The sequence below is a fragment of the Boleophthalmus pectinirostris genome, unplaced genomic scaffold (assembly GCF_026225935.1).
Source record: "Boleophthalmus pectinirostris isolate CB_2022bp ecotype Guang Dong unplaced genomic scaffold, ASM2622593v1 HiC_scaffold_18, whole genome shotgun sequence".
Classification (NCBI taxonomy): Eukaryota; Metazoa; Chordata; class Actinopteri; order Gobiiformes; family Gobiidae; genus Boleophthalmus; species Boleophthalmus pectinirostris.
This window is the reverse complement of record NW_026571133.1, coordinates 23996533-24014099: the sequence shown is the minus strand read 5'-3', so window position 1 is coordinate 24014099 and position 17567 is coordinate 23996533. Positions and strand designations below refer to the sequence as shown.

The following is a 17567-nucleotide window of genomic DNA, read 5'->3' as shown; positions in this document are numbered from 1 at the left end:
TATAGCCTGCAGAAATGTAAATCAGCGTCGCGCAACAGCTCAGCTAAATTTATAGGATACAAAAAGAGAACAATCAATCAGCCTAGATCTGAGTTCGTTTCCCTGACTATAAAATAAATAAAAGAAACTACTAAATGCGTATTAACCAATGTACTCTGGAAAAAAAGATGTACGCTTACAAACGTCCTTTGAATCACGTCGCAAAGTCGTGAAACTGGAAAAACAATCTAAGGTCACACCACTGTCAGCCCTGCCAGACAGGTTTCACTCCTTACCCACTTTGGACACTAGCGTCTTTAATGTTGGTTATATAGAAATAGCTTGGAAAATTATTACAAAGTACACAAGTTAAAATATTGCCTTTATGAATGTTTATTGAAGCTTCTTCTGAGGTTAATTTGTGTAAAACTGTTCACAAAGTGCCTCTCAAGTCCCATGATGATGGCCTGGTGGTGGTGATTCACATTGCTGCCAAAGAAAAAAAGAGTTGTGAACACACCCAGTGCAAATGAAAAAGGCAAAGAGTTATAGATTTAATCCATGATGGTACAACTGACCATCCACAACACTCTCCTACCTTGTGCATGAAGGAAGTACTTTTCTGCCTCGGCTGTCTGCAACTGCTGTGTTCTGAACTTGTTTCATCAAGTTCCTTTAAAATCTTTTTTAAGGAACAATTGCACAGGACATTTAAATCCTAACAGTGGAAATTACAAAATAAAAGTAGTTATTTGAAAACAAAATACAGAAATATCCCAGTTGATCGCTGTGTGAGATACCATTGATCTTCTGTTCACATAGTCTTGGCTGCAACAACATAGAAATACTATTAGTATGATGACAGCATTCATTGCATAATGTATACTGTTTGATATGAACCTGCTTGGTATTTCCCAGGTAACTCTTTCTTTTAGAGAATGACGAGCACTTTCCAAGTTCAACTGTAAAAGCTGGATATCATTACGTTGATTTTCACACACCTTTTTAACAAATAGTAAAGTCAAAATCAGCATTGGTGCAATTATTAGTGGAATAACTTTTTTTTTTTTTTTTTTTAAGAATCAGATTGTCTCAGGCTGTTCCTGAATGGTATCTATTTCCGGATGACATAGACTATTGAAACACATTTGTTGTGTCAGAAAGTATGTTGAAAAACCAGAAGCCTCCAGTTCTCATCCTTAAAAGCAACAATGACGAAAAGTGAACTTCCACTGTTCCACTGGAGTTGTTGTAATATAAAATCAAAATACTTGTCTATATTCTCAAGGGTAATTTGTTTGTTTATTCTCTTGAACATAGATCATGCAATATGTAACATACCTGCCGAAGACACAACAACTCTGACATGGCTCTTTCCTGCTTCGAGCGAAAAAGTTCAAGCAGCTCATCTTTCCAACTGCTGCCTCCCTCATCTGGTGAACAAACATATTTCACACTTCAAGCAAAAAGCCAAATGATGTTTTTGCAAGTAAACATTTAAAGGAGACTAACTTTGATGAGGTGTTATCCATGTCATAATGGTGTTTGTCAATTGTTTGGTTCTGCTATTAAGTGGTTTTAGATCAGTATTGTTGTTTACAATGAACAAAATGTAAAATAAATAAAGTAAAGTATTTAATAAAGTTAATGTTCAAGTGTCCTTTACTGATGCCTGTATTAAAATATAATAATATACCTTGCAATGCCTGGTTTTGGCTGACCAATTGAAGCTCCTGTTTGAGGCGAATGATCTCCTCTCTTTGGGCGCTGCTTTGTGCTATCTGCTGCTGCAGTTGCTCTGCAACAGTCGCAGTCAAACAAATACTTACTGGCTTTCTCCCTTAACTGTGCTTACCCTTGATGTTACCTTTTAATTGAGTAATGGCACAACATGCTTCAGTGTAGTAATGCTTTTGTTCCTGCAATTCTGTCTGGAGTGTGCTTTCTTTTGAGTAACTTTCTTTTAACGATATCTCCATGTCCTTGAGATGCCCTGTGAGGTCCACCAACTGGCTTGAAGCTTCACTCACATCTTTTTCCTAACATCATCATAACAGTTATTCTTTAAAAACAACCCAATTACATTAGAACAAACATTAGAGTGTACCTTTAGTTTGAGCATTGAGCTCAGCTCTTCCTCTCTGACCTGCATAGTACCAATTTGGGTGGAGAGAGCAGTAACAGAGGCATTAAGGCTCTTGTTCTGTTCCTAACAAATTAACACAGCAAAAATAAATGTTTATAGTGTACACAGAGCTAAAATGCACAGGGTATGTCTCAAAATATTCAAATGTACCTCAAAATCTTGACATTTTTTGCTCAGATTGAGTTCCTTGTTTGAAAGCTTCCTGAGCTGTAGCTGGGTTTCTCTGAGCTGCTCCAGGGCATCTTCTTCTCTGGTTTCCAAAACTACAACATGCTTAGTCAGGATTCTAATAACATTATTATGCTTCTGTAGCTCATCTGTAAAACATTGTATGTTGTAAATAAGAAATTACATGAAATACATTTAAATTTAGAAATTAATACAGACATTTACTAAGTTATATCTTACCCTCTAAGCATGCACATTGCCGCTCTAGTTTTAGCAATTTCTGTCGCATTTTCTCCCAGGCTTGAACCTCCTGACAATGGGCAGCAGCCATGTCATTTAGTTCCTTGTCTCTGTCCTTTAGCTCTGTCACCAGCAGCTGGAGCTCTTTTTTCAATTTTTTGATCATTGGGTCTTTGGTGACAGCAACAGGGAACTTTTCAGAAAAAATAAAAATAAACAAAAAATAATAATAAAAAAATACAATCACCAATAAATAAATGATTAAACGTTATAATTCATACAGACGTTTTAACATTTACCCTCCTAAGCAGTGCCAGACCATATTATACTTACAAGGAAGCACTGGATCATGCTTAATTAAACTTTAAATACTGACCTGTGCATCTTGCAAAGATGGTATTAAGAAGGGGGCAGTTGAAATGTGAGGACCATAATATCTTGAATCTGGTGTGAGAATTTGGCTACCCCCAGGCATAATATCATTACTCTATACAAGTGTGCAAAAAGACACATCATTTTAAATTTACACAACATAGTATGGTTATGCATTGACTTGATATGTTATGTACCGTTTGTTTTTCTCACCTTTGTGACGGGAGTGCTGTGACATGGTTTTTGTTCAAGGTCTAGATTTCAGTGGATAATGTCATTCACATTTACCTTAACTAGTACAAAATTATGTTTGTTTTTCTTACCAGATAAACACAAGTAGCTTGATGCTGCTGGTCCATGTCTATAAGCTTTTCCATGTGAAGGCGTCGTTATACTTCTGCTGTCCATCCCGTTACACAAATAACTGTTTAAATACTAGGTATAGTAACTATAAGAATAGATTGCATTCCGATAAGTACAAAACGATCTGTTACTATGCTATTTTTTTAAGAATAGATAATAATTTAAAAAGTTAGCAGGACTAGCGGAAGTTAGAAAAAGCCTGTGGAACTGGTCCATGGATCTATTGGTCAGATTGGCCACTGCTTTTCCTCCCTACCACTAGGGGATGTATGACTGGTTGTGCATGCAGTCAGGCTTGATAGAAGAATAGGTTACAAGGCGTGCTCAAAGTACGACAACTACAACCAGCTTTACTAACTACAAATGAGCGTTTGATAGTGGCTACAACCACAATAATGCGAGAAACTCCACTCCGCAATCATCAGTTTTAGATTGGAGGTTTTGGGGTACGTGATCATTCATTTGTGTTGATATACATGTTCAGCTGCTAGTCGTACATTAGCTCATTGGCTACCTGATGTCTGCTAAGAGATGCGCTAACGGTGACAGCTGCCTACCATGCACGTAACCCAAAAGGCATCTGTATAAAATTATTCAGTATGAGTGATGGAGCGGAAAGAACCGGGGTATTTATTTTATATATTTTACTCCTCAACAAGTTATAGTCATATGTGAGTTCAACTGTAGATATGCTCACTTGCTAACACTTTAGTTTTGTTATAAAATTTCTAGAGATTTCTCTAGTGATCCATTTAAACTTTGATAAATATTTAATAATAATGAAGTTCTGTTGATGGTATTTGCATGATTTACTTGTCATAAATTCCATGTCACCAAATGAATGAGCTTACAGTCCTATATACTAGAATAATGTAATAGATTTAGCCTAGTGTTTAAAGTTTGTTTTTGTAATAATATAATATTTCTCAACATCTATTGTTTTTAAAGGTATTTAGTTATGGCTACTACTGAGATGGAATTGAGTTCTTCAGATAATAAATCTGAACAAGGGCCATCAGACCCAGAGTCAAAGTACCCACTTAAAGTGCTTTACTGTGGAGGTACAACACACCCTGATATCTATGAATAACATTTTACATTTTTATATCGTTTTAATGTGTTCTTTTTTTATCATTTCAGTGTGTTCACTGCCTACAGAGGTGAGCATTACAGCATTTCACTCTTTTTAATAAAAGTTTGTGCCATATTTAACTTAATTATTTTCTCACTACTTTGCAGTACTGTGAGTATATGCCTGAGCCAGCAAAATGTAGGCAGTGGCTTGAGAAAAACTTTCCAGATGTATTTGCCAGGATGACAGTTGGTATGTGAAGCTCTTGTTTGAGTAATTTTTAAATAAAAGTAGAGCCTATATTATTGCACTATAATCTGAAGTAAAAAAAATAATTAATGAATTGTTTATTTACATTCCTTTGTCCTACTGGTTCAGCAGCAAATACCCCCAAGCAAGAACCTGGTACTGGAGATTCACCCCCAGTAGCTGAGGAGGAGGAGAAAAAGAAACAAAAAAGAGGTAGTAGTAGTCATAATAACACCTTCAGAAAGTATGCACGTAAACACTTAACAAAATCTGTCTGCTTTGTTTTAAATTTATATTATCAGGTGGAAGAGGACAGATTAAACAAAAAAAGAAAACTGTACCTCAGAAAGTTACTATAGCTAGGATTCCTAGAGCTAAAAAGAAATATGTCACACGGGTTTGTGGATTGGGGACATTTGGCAAGTACACAATTTCCTATTGCCTGTGACTTATATATGTTGTACATTTTACTTATCCAATTATGTATCCTTTTCTAGATATTGACTTAAAGGAGGCACAACGATTCTTTGCTCAGAAATTTTCTTGTGGTGCCTCAGTTACAGCAGAGGATGAAATTATAATTCAGGGAGATTTTACCGATGACATAATTGATGTCATTCAGGAGAAGTGGCCTGAGGTAAGCCTTACTATTTTTTGATAAAAGATTCAAATTGTATAATTCTGTTTGTATCCAGACTCAAGAAGACCTGAGTGTTTCTCATGCCTAAGTTATTGCTAGTTTCAATAATCCCCTATACCCAATAAGGACCTCATTCTAACTCCATTCTATTAACCAAAGCATGTCATTGTAGGTGGATGACGATAGCATTGATGATCTGGGTGAAGTCAAAAAGTGAAGACCAAATATGCACTTTCTGTCAAATGGATGCGACCTGAAAATGGCAACAACCTGGCCAAATGTACACTTCAAGTCATTTTTTAAAAGTTTTATTTTTACTATTGATAAAACCCAAGGACATGGACACTCAATAGTTCATGGTTGCTTTCTCTCATTTGCCAAAGTTGCGGTATGATGTGAACCCCTTTCAATTGTTCTTCACCTAAAACTCTAGGCTAATAAATTCCAGTTCCCCTTACCCTAGAGCATGTTGTTTTGGCTCTTTATTCATTTGAAACTTAATTAAATTTCAGGCACCTCATGCCGTGTGTAGGTTGTTTTTTAGAAACTTTCTCTATACCTGTGGGAGAACGTGGTTTTCCATAATAATTTTAATGAAGACTCGCTCATTGCAATTTACATTTAATCTTGTTTTTCTGCCCTTTGGGTCAAAGGTTCCTCCCCACAGAGCACAAACCAATTATGATTCAGTATGTTGGTCTGAAATTGTGTGTGTGTGTTATTACTTAATCCACACTGAAGTGCTCACCTGATGCACCACGTCTATGTTGACATTGGGTAAAAGCATCATTGGTGTACTTTGGTGCTATTGTGCTTTGCAGATTGAACAATGAATTATTCACAGTTTGAAAAGTGCTGTGCTTTCGAAGCCCCTATTTTGGATCAAGTCCTTCCTTCTATACTTATACTGGAGTTCATGTTTGGGCTTTTTGGAAATTTTGTTGCTTTGTGGATGTTCATCTTTCACATAGACACCTGGAGGCCCAACTCTGTATACCTGACTCATCTAGCTGTGGCTGACTCCATTGTCCTTTTCTGCCTGCCTTTTAGAGCTGACTATTACAGACGAGGGAAGAATTGGCTATATGGTGATGTGCTGTGTCGTATTCTTCTTTTTTTGTTGGCTGCAAATCGAGCTGCAGGAATCTTCTTCCTCACAGCAGTGGCTGTTGACCGTTACTTCAAAATTGTCCACCCACTGAATCCCATCAACCGAATGGGCTTGGGCTATGCTTTCTGGGTTTCTCTTGGTTTGTGGGCACTAATATTTCTTGCCACTGGATACCTTCTTGCTGATGAGCACTTCTTCTACAATAGCAATCGTACGCAATGTGAAAGTTTTAACATTTGCATGGGTTTCAGTCCCCTTTCTACCTGGCACAATACATTTTATGTCATTCAGTTTTTCTTGCCTACAGCAATTGTTGCCTTCTGTACAATTCGAATAACTTGGCAACTAAGAAACAGGACTGTTGATAGAAAGGGAAAAATCAAGCGGGCCGTCCAGTTTGTCATGGCTGTGGCTCTTATTTTTATAACTTGTTTTTTTCCCAGCACAATATCACGAATTGCTGTGTGGGTCCTTAAGATGTGGTATAATGAGTGTATATATTTTGAAGAAGCCAATTTGGCATTTTACACATCTGTGTGTTTCACATATTTTAATAGTGTCCTCAACCCTGTCGTATACTACTTCTCTACACCAGCCTTTAGTGGTACTTTCAAAAAGCTTTTGTACAAAATACTGGGAAAGAAAGAAGTCAAAGATGAAGCCCACTCAGTTGGAATGAATGTCTCCACCACTGAGGTCAAAAAGCTGTGATAAAGCAGGATATAACAGTCATCGCACATAAAGAGAAATAAAATACGAAAGCGTTAACAGTGGGAATGGTTGGAATATACTCCGTGTATGCCATTATTACCTATACAAAATAGTTTGTACCACACAGTAAAATTGTTTGTGTGCGCTTAGTGTGACTAGTAAATGTAAAATAAACACTAATGTAGTTCTCATTTGCTTTCTTTATTTTCTTTACGTGTAATAATAAAACCAGTTTTGTCTGCGCGTGGTAAAAAGTGTAATTTTCCTGAGAGCATTGTTGACAGTGTTGGAGCAAAAGCTCACGAAAACGAGTCTTCCTGGTGTTCCTAAAGGCAGCATTTGTTCCCGAGGTGACGTCATTGGGCTGGGCTGAAAAACATGAAACTAACGGAGCAAAAGCGAGAGCGAGATCTGCTCCGCGCATCCTCTGCCTCTGCGAATTTACCAAAATACGCAAAATACGCATCCACAGATTCTTCCTAATGTAAGTTGTACCTGAAATGCCATGCCATGTCAATATGTCTTCATCACCAGGTTGCGGTAATATTCTGCTAATCCGCGGCTAGTTAGCTTTGAAAATAGCGCATTCCTGCATATACCAATATTCCAAGTATAGCTACACTTAAGTTATTTCTTGTTTGTGGGTTTGTTTGAGTGTCCACCTGTCTAATGTATGTATGCTCTTGAGGTCTGAATAGCCCACCCCAAAAACTGGTTTGACAGTTATCCGTTTTTCATTGACAAAACAGTTTTACAGTAAATGAGTGATATGTAAATAATAGTTGATGTCTAGACTAGAGGAAGAGTCTGGGCAAGCATCCGCTACATGAAAGCCTGTTTTTCTTGCTGTAGTCAAGTCTGTAGGCTTTAAGTAAAATCTTAACTATTGCCGTGTTGCCCATCATTATTAACAATTGTAAGGCTGTGTATAAAGTTTCTGGATTATAAAGGGGCCAATGTTATTCACTGTTTTCTCAGCCTTAGTCCACACTGGGATTGTGGGCATGGTGGATCGTCATCGGGCCTGACCCGTTATAACTCATGGAAAAACAGGAAGGAACAGGTGCCACTGGGAAACCCAGTGGGCTCAAACCTCCAAGTAAAATAGCACGTCCATCTGGGGTACCAACAAGGACACTCCCATCCTCTGGTCAGAATGACTTAGTTGCCTGTTTGATATAGTGCATTAAAAAGCTTGTCCTCAAGTGTTAATAAACTCCTTTTCAGGTACACCAAAGTCCATTCCCTCTGAGAAGTCCCCTGTTGGTGTAACATCTCCATCTCAAGATGCCACTGTAGATTTTCAGATTGGAGAGAGGGTCTGGGTCAATGGAAACAAACCCGGTTATGTACGATTTATTGGAGGGGCACAATTTGCCCCTGGTCAGTGGGCAGGTATTGAGTTGGATGAGCCAATTGGGAAGAACAATGGTTCTGTGGCGGAGGTTGTGTATTTTAAGTGTGAAGATGGTCGAGGAATATTTACTCGACCGTCAAAGTTATCAAGGACCTCTCTCCCAGAAAAGGTGGCCAATGGGGGTGAGGCCAGCCCAGCACAAGGCTCTGGAGGCTCTGCACCAAATGAGCCTGCACCCTCTGCTGCTACCTCAACTGGTAACTGCCACAAAAACACAATCAGTACTTTACATGTGCAGCTGTTATTGTGACATAACTCTATTTTCAGCTCAGGGATCTGGCATCAAAGCGACTAGTGCACTTGCACGAAAACTTGTAACCAGCGAATCAGTTTCTAACCTGTCAGATCCAGACTCCATAAAGAAGAACAAACGAGAGTTGAGACTAGGAGACCGTGTGCTGGTAAAAAAAATAAAATAAAATTGTGGCACAAAATCTTGCATAAAGTTGTTTTATATATCTTTTATTTTGTTTAGGTGGGTGGGACAAAGGCCGGTGTAGTGAGGTTTCTTGGTGAGACAGACTTTGCCAAAGGAGAGTGGTGTGGAGTGGAACTTGATGAACCTCTTGGCAAAAATGATGGGGCTGTGGCAGGAACAAGGTAATTTATCAAAGATTTCAGGGGACTTAAGTTATACATTTTCTATTAATGACCTATTATTTTAGATATTTCCAGTGCATGCCACGGTATGGTCTGTTTGCCCCGGTCCACAAGGTAACACGTATTGGATTTCCCTGTACAACGCCTACAAAGACAAAGTGCTCACGCCGCAGGTCCGGTGTCATGAGGAGTCCCAGTGCCTCCTCCATCAGTTCTCTCAGCTCTGCCACTTCATCAATCAGCGGAAAGCCGAGCAGAGCAGGACTGGTAGGTGTACACTCACTCATGAGTGTTAAAAATAAACCAACTGGGCAAAATTAACATGCATGCAATATAGTTGACAGAGACATCAGCACGCTACGCACGCAAGATTTCTGGTACCACAGCATTGCAGGAAGCTCTGAAGGAGAAGCAGCAACACATTGAGCAACTTTTAGCTGAGCGGGATCTGGAAAGATGTGAAGTTGCAAAGGCCACAAGCCATGCAGGAGAGGTGCAGCAAGAACTGGTTCTGCTGAGGAAATGTCGAGACCAGGTTAGACACACTCAATAAATATACAACAAACTTGGACCACTGTAACCCAAGCATGGTTAACAGTATTATATCAACATATTACTTACAGATTTGTGCTTTTTATTAACAACTTTTCTTTTTTTTTCTCTTTTTTTTAGTATGCCATAGATATGGAGGCAAAACTGGATCAACTGCGTTCACTAGTTGAAGCTGCAGATCGAGAAAAAGTGGAACTGCTAAATCAACTTGAAGAAGAGAAAAGGTATGTTTATTTTGTGTATTTTATTTTTTGATTCTTCATAAATTTAATTGATTCAATTAAAAATTATGTAAAAATATGATTGTCTAGGTGTAATTTTTGGTTTGTTTTTTAGGTCAGTTTTGTGGTAAAAGGTAATTAATAAATTCTGTCTTAAACAGGAAAGTTGAGGATTTGCAATTTCGTGTTGAAGAGGCATGCATTACCAAAGGAGACTTGGAGGTAAATGCATTTGTCTTGCTTACAGAATATATTGAGGAATGCATTTGGTGTACTTAATTTAGCATTTTTTTTATCCAGATAAAATAGCTTAATTTCAGTTATAAATGTTATTATTATATAAATGTTACATTATTAATAACCTTTTTAATATTTGAGTAAATGCATTTGATTAATTTGTTTGTAAGCTCATTGAGCATTAAGCCTTTAAAATGTTTACAAGTTTTGAAGTCACTGGCTTGTTTGTGGCTTTTTTTAACTTTTGTCACTTGCAACTTAATTACTTTATAACACTTAATGAATTGCTGGATATCTGTGTGCTTTCCGATTCACTTGTGTTTTGTCCCCTTTTTGGCATGCTTCTTTTGCACTGGTGGCTGTTCTTCTTTCTTCCTGCTCTATTTTACTAACAGACGCAGACGAGGCTGGAGCATGCCCACATAAAGGAGCTAGAGCAGAGTCTGCTTTTTGAAAAGACCAAAGCTGAAAAACTCCAGAGGGATTTAGAGGACGCTAGGGTAATGCTGGCCATGTCACAATACAAATATTTCATCACCATGTTAGAAATAAATATGGTGATCTTTTTGAAGAATATAATTAGTAGTAATAGTAACACCTCAATTACTAACTACTTTATTGTACTGATTCATTTGTATTTTGACTTTTACTACTGCTAATAATGTAAGAAGGTTATCTAAAAGTTGTATGTTGCTTGGGGAAACTTGAAGGGCAACCAAATATAGCACCTATTGATTGACAGAGTAATTGATAATGTGGCTGTGGTGATGGATTACAATACAAATATTGACATTTCCTATATTTCACAAGGTGGCCACTGTGTCGGAGCGATCACGCATCATGGAGCTGGAGCGAGAGGTGTCTGATTTTCAGCTCCGGCTCAGAGTGGTCCAGCAACAGGAGGATGCTGTGTCTCTCTCTCAGCAACAAATCAGCAGCCTCAAAACACAGGTTCAAGCCCAGGAGAAAAAGGTCCAATCCCCCTAGTGGAAAACAACTGTCATTTATTTTTGTTTATTTAAAGGTGCATTGTGCAAGTTTTCTGTTGGAGCTTCTGTCAAATGCTTTTTTCCATAGAGATGTTATTGCTTTCTCCAGAATGATTCACTATATTATTAAACCTTTCTATCTTCATAGAGACCAAACCTGGTTAAGTTACAGGTCAGATCTACAGATAGGGAATCCCGCTCACAGTCAGAATCTCTTTTTTTCTTGGTATTTTTGAGTAGTAAATCTGCCTGTAATTGAGTTAATTTAAGGTAGAGCTCTTCAATTTCATACTGTGGAACATTCTGTGCAGAGCAATGACTTGTCCATTGAAACAAGCAGGTGACTGACCCCCAACCAAAAAGTTACACGGTGCACCTTTAATCAATGAATTGAAATAGACTTTGCATAGGCTGAGCTATCTGGGGATTCATTTATAAGTTTACATACGAACAAAGCACACACTTTCAGATGACTTTTTGCCTCATCTCTGAAAGCTCTGATCAACAAAGTTCAGTTTTTGGACCAAACCAGTCATTTTCATGTTGTCTTTGTAGATCATATACTTGATGTGAAAAGTCATGTACATAACATTTTTATACATACACTTTATAATTGACATCCCTGGTCAATATGTAAAGGCTATTCTGTTTGTGGTTTATAGGTTTATTTACTTAATGTATATGATTATGTCTGGTGTGTCTACAGATCAGCGAACTGAGTGTGGATCTGGAGAGCAAACAGAAGGAGCTTCAGTCTGCACTGCAATATAAGATTTCACTTGAGCAGCAGTTATCCAGCATGGTGAGGACCCAAGATACAATTATAGAAACTGGACAATGACTGGTGATTTAATATATCTGGGTTTTGTAAATGCATGCCATCACAACTTTCACCTGTGTCTCCCCATTTTGCAAAGTGCTCTGTTTTGCTAGTGGACAATGAGAAACTAGACTCATTTATTGGATTATTTTATATAGGTGCCTTGCATGTTTTGTAGATTCAGTCATTTAATTGGTGCCGAGGTAAAAGAATGTTTAGCTCCACTCCCCAGAGTCACACAGATGTTTGCCTGTTTCAGAGAAAAGAGGCTGAGCTGCTTGCAGAGGAAAATAGGAAAACAATGCAAGGTAAATAAACCAGTTTCATGTTGATTAAGAAATATTGCATTTGAATATCTTTCAAGTTTTGCGTTTTTCTTTTTCAGAGTTAGAGCACAGTGTTATTCAGACAAATAAAAACTATCAATCTCTGAAAGAGGAAAGCCAGCACAGAGAGAGTGAGCTTAAGGTCCAGCTGACACAGGTGAGTTTAATGTCTAATACTACTACAGATTAGTTGATCGACCGATATAGGGTTTTTCATGGCCGATGCCAGTACCAATTGTTGATAATCTGAGTAACTGATGGCCAATCATTTCTGCTGATATTTTTGGACCACTATGTGGGGTAGATTTTGATTTTCTCCCCCAATATTATGTATTAAATTTATTAAAAACGTACCCGTTTTTTCACCACAAACCTAGAGAGCTGTGTAGTCATGTTTTTAGCAGTTATCTATTTACACTAAAGGTTTATTGGTATTTTAGGCTCCCCAACAGATGTATATCTCTACATGTACAGAGAAAATTTTAAGTATAGGTTTGGATACAGTATATATGTATATGTACAGTTTACTGAAAAGCCATGTTTATTTTTACTATTCTATTGTCTTGATGACCTCTACAAGTATTTATAAACATCTGTCTTGTTTTTTGTTACTGTTGGAAAGGCAAATGAGGAAACAGAAAAGCATTCACTTTCTCTTGTGGAGCTTACTGTCGAGAATAAGGCCCTGCAAACACAGGTAAAAAATTTTACCTCTCATCCCTACCTTTTTATTATTACTTGGATGCTATTGTGGTTGAGTTATATGAATAGATGAATTTTGGTGTTTTGTCTTATAGCAAGAGCATGTGTTAGTGCAAGTTATTAGTTGATATGTGTATTTTTCTCCCAGATTGGGTTTCTACTTCATTCTATTTGTACATACACTTTTTAAATGGCATCCCTGGTCAATATATAAAAAGAAGTGACTTATTTTTTGCTTCTTTTTATTGTGCATCTGCAACATCTGTGATAAGTTCAGTTGCCATCCAAGCTGTTGGTTGTTGCTAAGGTTATTAACATTAGCATTTAGTGAATTCTTCTCAGGATATTATATCGTAATGGTATAGGCAACCATTCATGTTTCATTTTGTATCCTTTTATTGTAGGTATTTAGTCTTTTGCTGCTGTTGTGATATCTCGTACTTTATATTTAGACACACTGTGCACATTAAAGTCACAGCACATATAGTGAGAGGATGCTCTTACATCTGCTGCCCCCCTCTGCTGCGCCCGCGGGTGCAGGAGATGTGACGTAATGCTGCACATGTTAGAATGTGCCATCCGTGTGCCAGAAGGACATATCATTAACAAATGCATGATTGAACACACCATAGAGTTTTTGATTTGTGCGGTTTGTTGAAGTGTGAGACACGACGATATCATTTAAACAAAAGGGCATAGACAGTATTTCTAACCAATGTTTCTTTTTTCAGAAACATTGTTAGCTACAATGGGAGTGAAAAACCCTAGATTGGTGTGCGTGTGCGTGTGCGTGTGCGAGAGGTGGCCTAGGAGGAGCTTGTTGTGACTTACATAATGGCAGTGTCTTTAACGTAAGCAGAGAGAGAGAGAGCTGCTCTCCCTCTCACAGCTTTGCATGGCGGGGGAGGAGAGCTAATGCTTTATTGATGCCCAGCTTGTGTTGGCACGTACATGTTCTACATTTGACATTAGAGCATCACTGCTGCTCTATCAAAGGCACTGAGAACTGACTGCAGACAATTAGGCGGCAAGGGTGAGCTTTGGGGGTATGGATATAGCTCTGCATCAGGGTTACTCCTCCAACGCCTACTTATCACATTACCAGGTAGGACACGCTCAATTTAGCACAAATACTGTTATTCAGCTAAGTCTACTACTACTACTACCACAATAAACATATTTTTAGTATAACTGCAAAAATATACAGCTGCTGTTGTGGGGTTACTTTCGAGTTTGTTTTTGTTCCCAAAGAATGACCCCTGTACTGTATTGTGCATGTCAACATTTCTTCTTGGCTGTTGTGACCACTTTTATGTCTGGAACATTATTTGAAACATAGAATATAGAGGGTGATATGAAAATTAATAATCACATTTTTCCTCAATATTGATCCATTTTTTAAATTATTTTTTATAAAAATAAAATAAATATATTAAAAAATATATATATATATATATATATATATATATATATATATATATATATATATATCAAATTTGGTCAACTTTTTAATCCATGCCAAAATAGTCTTAATTTGTTCCTCCTACATTTGAACAACAAACCTTGCGTTTTTACTGAGGGTTTATCGTAGACCTCTCACAGTTGACATTGACTATTAGGATCGCAATTCAAATTAAACTCATTGCACAGTGTTTTTGAAACAGCAAAGCTGATTAATCACTTCAAATGTGTTTTGTGCAAGCATACAGGGTTTACAGTGTCAGTATTGACACATTAAGGTGTGTACAGTGTCTCTAATGTACAGTATATCGGGTGATTTCCTGGATTGCCATCAGACTTGTGTGTCCTCTTTAATTATTGAATGCTGCTATTTTAATAAGCCTCAGATCGCCACTACACGTGTCTGAATTGTCAGTGATTTGGATGAAAAGTTACTGTAATGTAACACTGGTCTTGAGCGGAATGTATTTTTAGCTGCGCATTGTTGTGATCAGTCTCTTGTTTCTGCTGAATCAGAGAACAATGAAAGAGGAAAAATAATTCCTTGTGTCATTTTTGTGCATTATAGTAGTACTTGATAAGGTTTAAGACTTTGTATTTCTTGCATAACAGATGTACCAAAAACAAAGCAGTCCTTTTTTATCCCCTTATGTTTTTTGCAGCTTGAGGCTTTGAAACAGCAGAATGCTAAATACAAGGAGGAACTTTCATTATCAAGGGAGCGGAACAACTCTGAAAACCAGCACACTGGAGCACTCTGCAAGGAAATGTAAGATCTCCAAATGAGTAATGTGTTGTTTTTTTTCTTATGTGTGACCTGCCATCAGCACATGCAGTATGGTTTAAAACCAGATCAATGGTTAGTTTACTTTTAACAAACTCAGACACCCATTCAGTACAGTCAGATGCAATTACGTTTATTTAAAACCAACTCTATTTACAGTGATGTATAAAGTGCTAGGTAAGACTAATCCTTTCATAGTTTGATTTGGTATTTGGGTTGGCTCCTTTCACTGCAGCTATTAATAGCTCTATGTGCTGCTGTGAATGAGTGTGCATAATGTGGGAATCATATCCTCGTCACACCCCCTGAGTCACAACAGCGCAACTGTGGACAAATTTCACTGTATTGTTTCATATCCTATTGTCATTCTTACTGTCATCAGTCACCACTTGCGGCTGCATCCATGAACAAAAAATGCTACTGTTATGTAATTGAAGGGGCTCGCCTCCTTGGACCGCCTGGCTCCAACATGGCCGCTGCCGCCTGCCGGCACAGTGACATTAGAGTGTGCGGCTTCCTTTGAGACTTGGGCTGTGACAGGGCTTAGAGCTTAGCTTTGTTGTATGAATGAATGGAGCTTTTGTGAATTGTGAAAGGCACAGAAAGAAGAAATACCCCACAGTTAAAATCAGGCAATATAGTTTGATACAATATTTAGCAGTTTTTTATATATGGTTTTCTGTTGATAAAACGGAAGATCATGCTATGCATATCATAACATTATTGGGAATTATATTCCTGTATTAAGGAACAATTTCTGCACAAAATATCTCTTAAAGCAACTTAAAGTGAATTGAAGTAGTACTGTCCAGAATGTATTTTACATTAATAAAATTACATTTGGATGTTTTAAACATTTCAGTTTATTAAGAAATCCTTACATTACATACATACTATCTTGGGTTTTGTTTAGATATATTTTGAGTTGTTGAGGTCTTTGAGATGTATGTTAAGATCCACAATAGAATTGACTTAATGACTTGGTTGTGGCACTATTCTGAATCATTTCTTTCAATTCACAGTGAAGAGCTGAATGTGGCTTCCCGCAGTCAGGTAATGATCATGTGTGTTTTCTATAGGGCCGGGCATTGACGCGTTAATTTTGCCTTAACTAATTAAGTCATTATCGCCGACAATAATTATAACGTTGTTAACACAGTTTTTATTATTTACTTATTTATTTAATTGTAAACGTCTGTTGCTCACTGGATTTTATTTTGAAAAAGTCTATCGCGAGCGTTTCTTTAAGTTTGATGTCATTTCTTTACACTTTTTTCTGACCATGTGAGATGCAGCATGTCTGAGCCTCCGCAAGCCACGGGCCCGACCACGGGCTCGACCTGCTGTGCGCTCTGAGCTGATCTTATTTCTTTAGTTCAGTGCTGCAGGGGGAGTCACTGATTTACCCAGACACCATTGGAAGAAAAAATGTGATTGGTCCATTTCCATTCCATTATATTAAACCTTTGTTTCCCAAGAAATATCAGTCCAAGTTTATAACAATGATCTAGAAATTATTACTAGTGTAGTGTTCATTACTCACTGCATAAAAAAATTAAAAAAATATATTAGTAGTACAAAAGTCCATTCAATATTTTTTCTTGAGCCTTCACTGAATACCTGGAAGGGTCTGAGGGTTCCCCTGTGAAAGAAATGCTGTTTGCACAACAAATATATGGCTCTTTCATTTACATTTCCAATAAAAGTGCACTATACTCTACTTTTTAATTCATTAATTGGTTTTGCGTATAACATGCGATTAACGCGATTAATTTTACTTTTTTTTTGCCCAGCCCTAGTTTTCAAACATGTAAATATAAAGTTTGGCTAGACAGAATTGATTATAGATACAGATTGACTTTCGTAATAGGTGTTTTTGTATGTTTTTCACTTAGCTTTGTGAGGAACATAACAGCCAAGAGTCGAGCAGAGAAACTGGTTTAACTGACAAAGACAGGGAACTAGAATCCCTGAGAAATGAGGTAAATCCATCCCAGTGTCAGTCATTTTAAATATTTGAATGTTTGTTTACTCTCTGTGATACAATGAATGGTACAGATTGCAGTGCTGCGGGGGGAGAGTGCAGTGGCAAAGACTCTTCAGAGGGCAGTGGAGACACTGGAGAGGGATAAAGCTGAGCTCCAGAGTCGGGTTCAAAGTTTAGAGCAAAGGCTCAAGGGAAAACAGGTCTCAAATGAAGACCAGGACGACCCTGCAGGTTTGACACTATTGCTATTGACCTTGGTAGATAATACATTATTTGTCACTCACCATTTGTGTTCATTCAGGTGATGCAGCTTTTCAGCAGCTTAGAGAAGAGAAGGAGTTTGCAGAGGGACAGGTAAATAAGAAACATATTTTTAATCTGTTTTTTTTGTTTTTTGACAAACTTTTAACAAATGTCTGC

At 37.6% G+C, this 17567-nt stretch overlaps 4 protein-coding genes across 7 annotated transcripts in view; 3 read left to right on the top strand and 1 right to left on the bottom strand.

Moving 5' to 3' along the window:
• Nucleotides 1-299: 299 nt before the first annotated feature.
• ccdc62 (coiled-coil domain containing 62) lies at nucleotides 300-3504 on the bottom strand. Of its 2 annotated transcripts, none has more exons than XM_020921689.2 (13): nucleotides 3229-3504; nucleotides 3119-3159; nucleotides 2910-3020; nucleotides 2534-2726; nucleotides 2276-2442; nucleotides 2087-2188; nucleotides 1847-2018; nucleotides 1676-1777; nucleotides 1321-1412; nucleotides 880-941; nucleotides 780-807; nucleotides 578-697; nucleotides 300-468 (listed from the first exon to the last, which is right to left on the bottom strand). In XM_020921689.2, exons 1-13 carry the CDS (start codon nucleotides 3311-3313, stop codon nucleotides 427-429), a joined length of 1317 nt encoding a protein of 438 aa, XP_020777348.1. In that variant the 5' UTR covers nucleotides 3314-3504; the 3' UTR covers nucleotides 300-426. The 2 variants fall into 2 exon arrangements, with proteins under 2 accessions (XP_020777348.1, XP_020777347.1); XM_020921688.2 differs by having other exon boundaries at nucleotides 302-468; nucleotides 880-980.
• A 47-nt stretch (nucleotides 3505-3551) lies between these two features.
• Nucleotides 3552-5693, top strand: denr (density-regulated protein). Of its 3 annotated transcripts, none has more exons than XM_055153344.1 (8): nucleotides 3552-3714; nucleotides 4217-4329; nucleotides 4409-4428; nucleotides 4508-4592; nucleotides 4722-4802; nucleotides 4892-5008; nucleotides 5087-5226; nucleotides 5402-5693. In XM_055153344.1, the coding sequence occupies exons 2-8, from the start codon at nucleotides 4227-4229 to the stop codon at nucleotides 5444-5446; spliced, it is 591 nt and encodes a 196-aa protein (XP_055009319.1). In that variant the 5' UTR covers nucleotides 3552-3714; nucleotides 4217-4226; the 3' UTR covers nucleotides 5447-5693. The 3 variants fall into 3 exon arrangements, with proteins under 3 accessions (XP_055009319.1, XP_055009317.1, XP_055009318.1); XM_055153342.1 differs by having other exon boundaries at nucleotides 4508-4594; nucleotides 4715-4802; XM_055153343.1 differs by having other exon boundaries at nucleotides 3553-3714; nucleotides 4719-4802.
• Nucleotides 5694-5826: 133 nt separating this feature from the next.
• Nucleotides 5827-7203, top strand: LOC110157469 (hydroxycarboxylic acid receptor 2-like). The gene has a single exon (XM_020921815.2). The coding sequence runs from the start codon at nucleotides 6059-6061 to the stop codon at nucleotides 7049-7051; it is 993 nt and encodes a 330-aa protein (XP_020777474.1). The 5' UTR covers nucleotides 5827-6058; the 3' UTR covers nucleotides 7052-7203.
• Nucleotides 7204-7388: 185 nt separating this feature from the next.
• The window catches only part of clip1b (CAP-GLY domain containing linker protein 1b), a 15082-nt gene continuing 4903 nt past the window's right edge, over nucleotides 7389-17567 (top strand). Inside the window, exons 1-20 of the mRNA XM_055154146.1 lie at nucleotides 7389-7535; nucleotides 8030-8201; nucleotides 8279-8665; nucleotides 8736-8869; nucleotides 8944-9068; nucleotides 9134-9335; nucleotides 9406-9603; nucleotides 9741-9844; nucleotides 10003-10063; nucleotides 10474-10578; nucleotides 10889-11050; nucleotides 11774-11869; nucleotides 12147-12195; nucleotides 12273-12370; nucleotides 12836-12910; nucleotides 15039-15145; nucleotides 16183-16213; nucleotides 17056-17142; nucleotides 17219-17378; nucleotides 17449-17501. Coding sequence (XP_055010121.1) covers nucleotides 8093-8201; nucleotides 8279-8665; nucleotides 8736-8869; nucleotides 8944-9068; nucleotides 9134-9335; nucleotides 9406-9603; nucleotides 9741-9844; nucleotides 10003-10063; nucleotides 10474-10578; nucleotides 10889-11050; nucleotides 11774-11869; nucleotides 12147-12195; nucleotides 12273-12370; nucleotides 12836-12910; nucleotides 15039-15145; nucleotides 16183-16213; nucleotides 17056-17142; nucleotides 17219-17378; nucleotides 17449-17501 — 2343 coding nt within the window. The 5' untranslated portion in view covers nucleotides 7389-7535; nucleotides 8030-8092. The remainder of the gene's footprint in view (nucleotides 7536-8029; nucleotides 8202-8278; nucleotides 8666-8735; nucleotides 8870-8943; nucleotides 9069-9133; nucleotides 9336-9405; nucleotides 9604-9740; nucleotides 9845-10002; nucleotides 10064-10473; nucleotides 10579-10888; nucleotides 11051-11773; nucleotides 11870-12146; nucleotides 12196-12272; nucleotides 12371-12835; nucleotides 12911-15038; nucleotides 15146-16182; nucleotides 16214-17055; nucleotides 17143-17218; nucleotides 17379-17448; nucleotides 17502-17567) is intronic.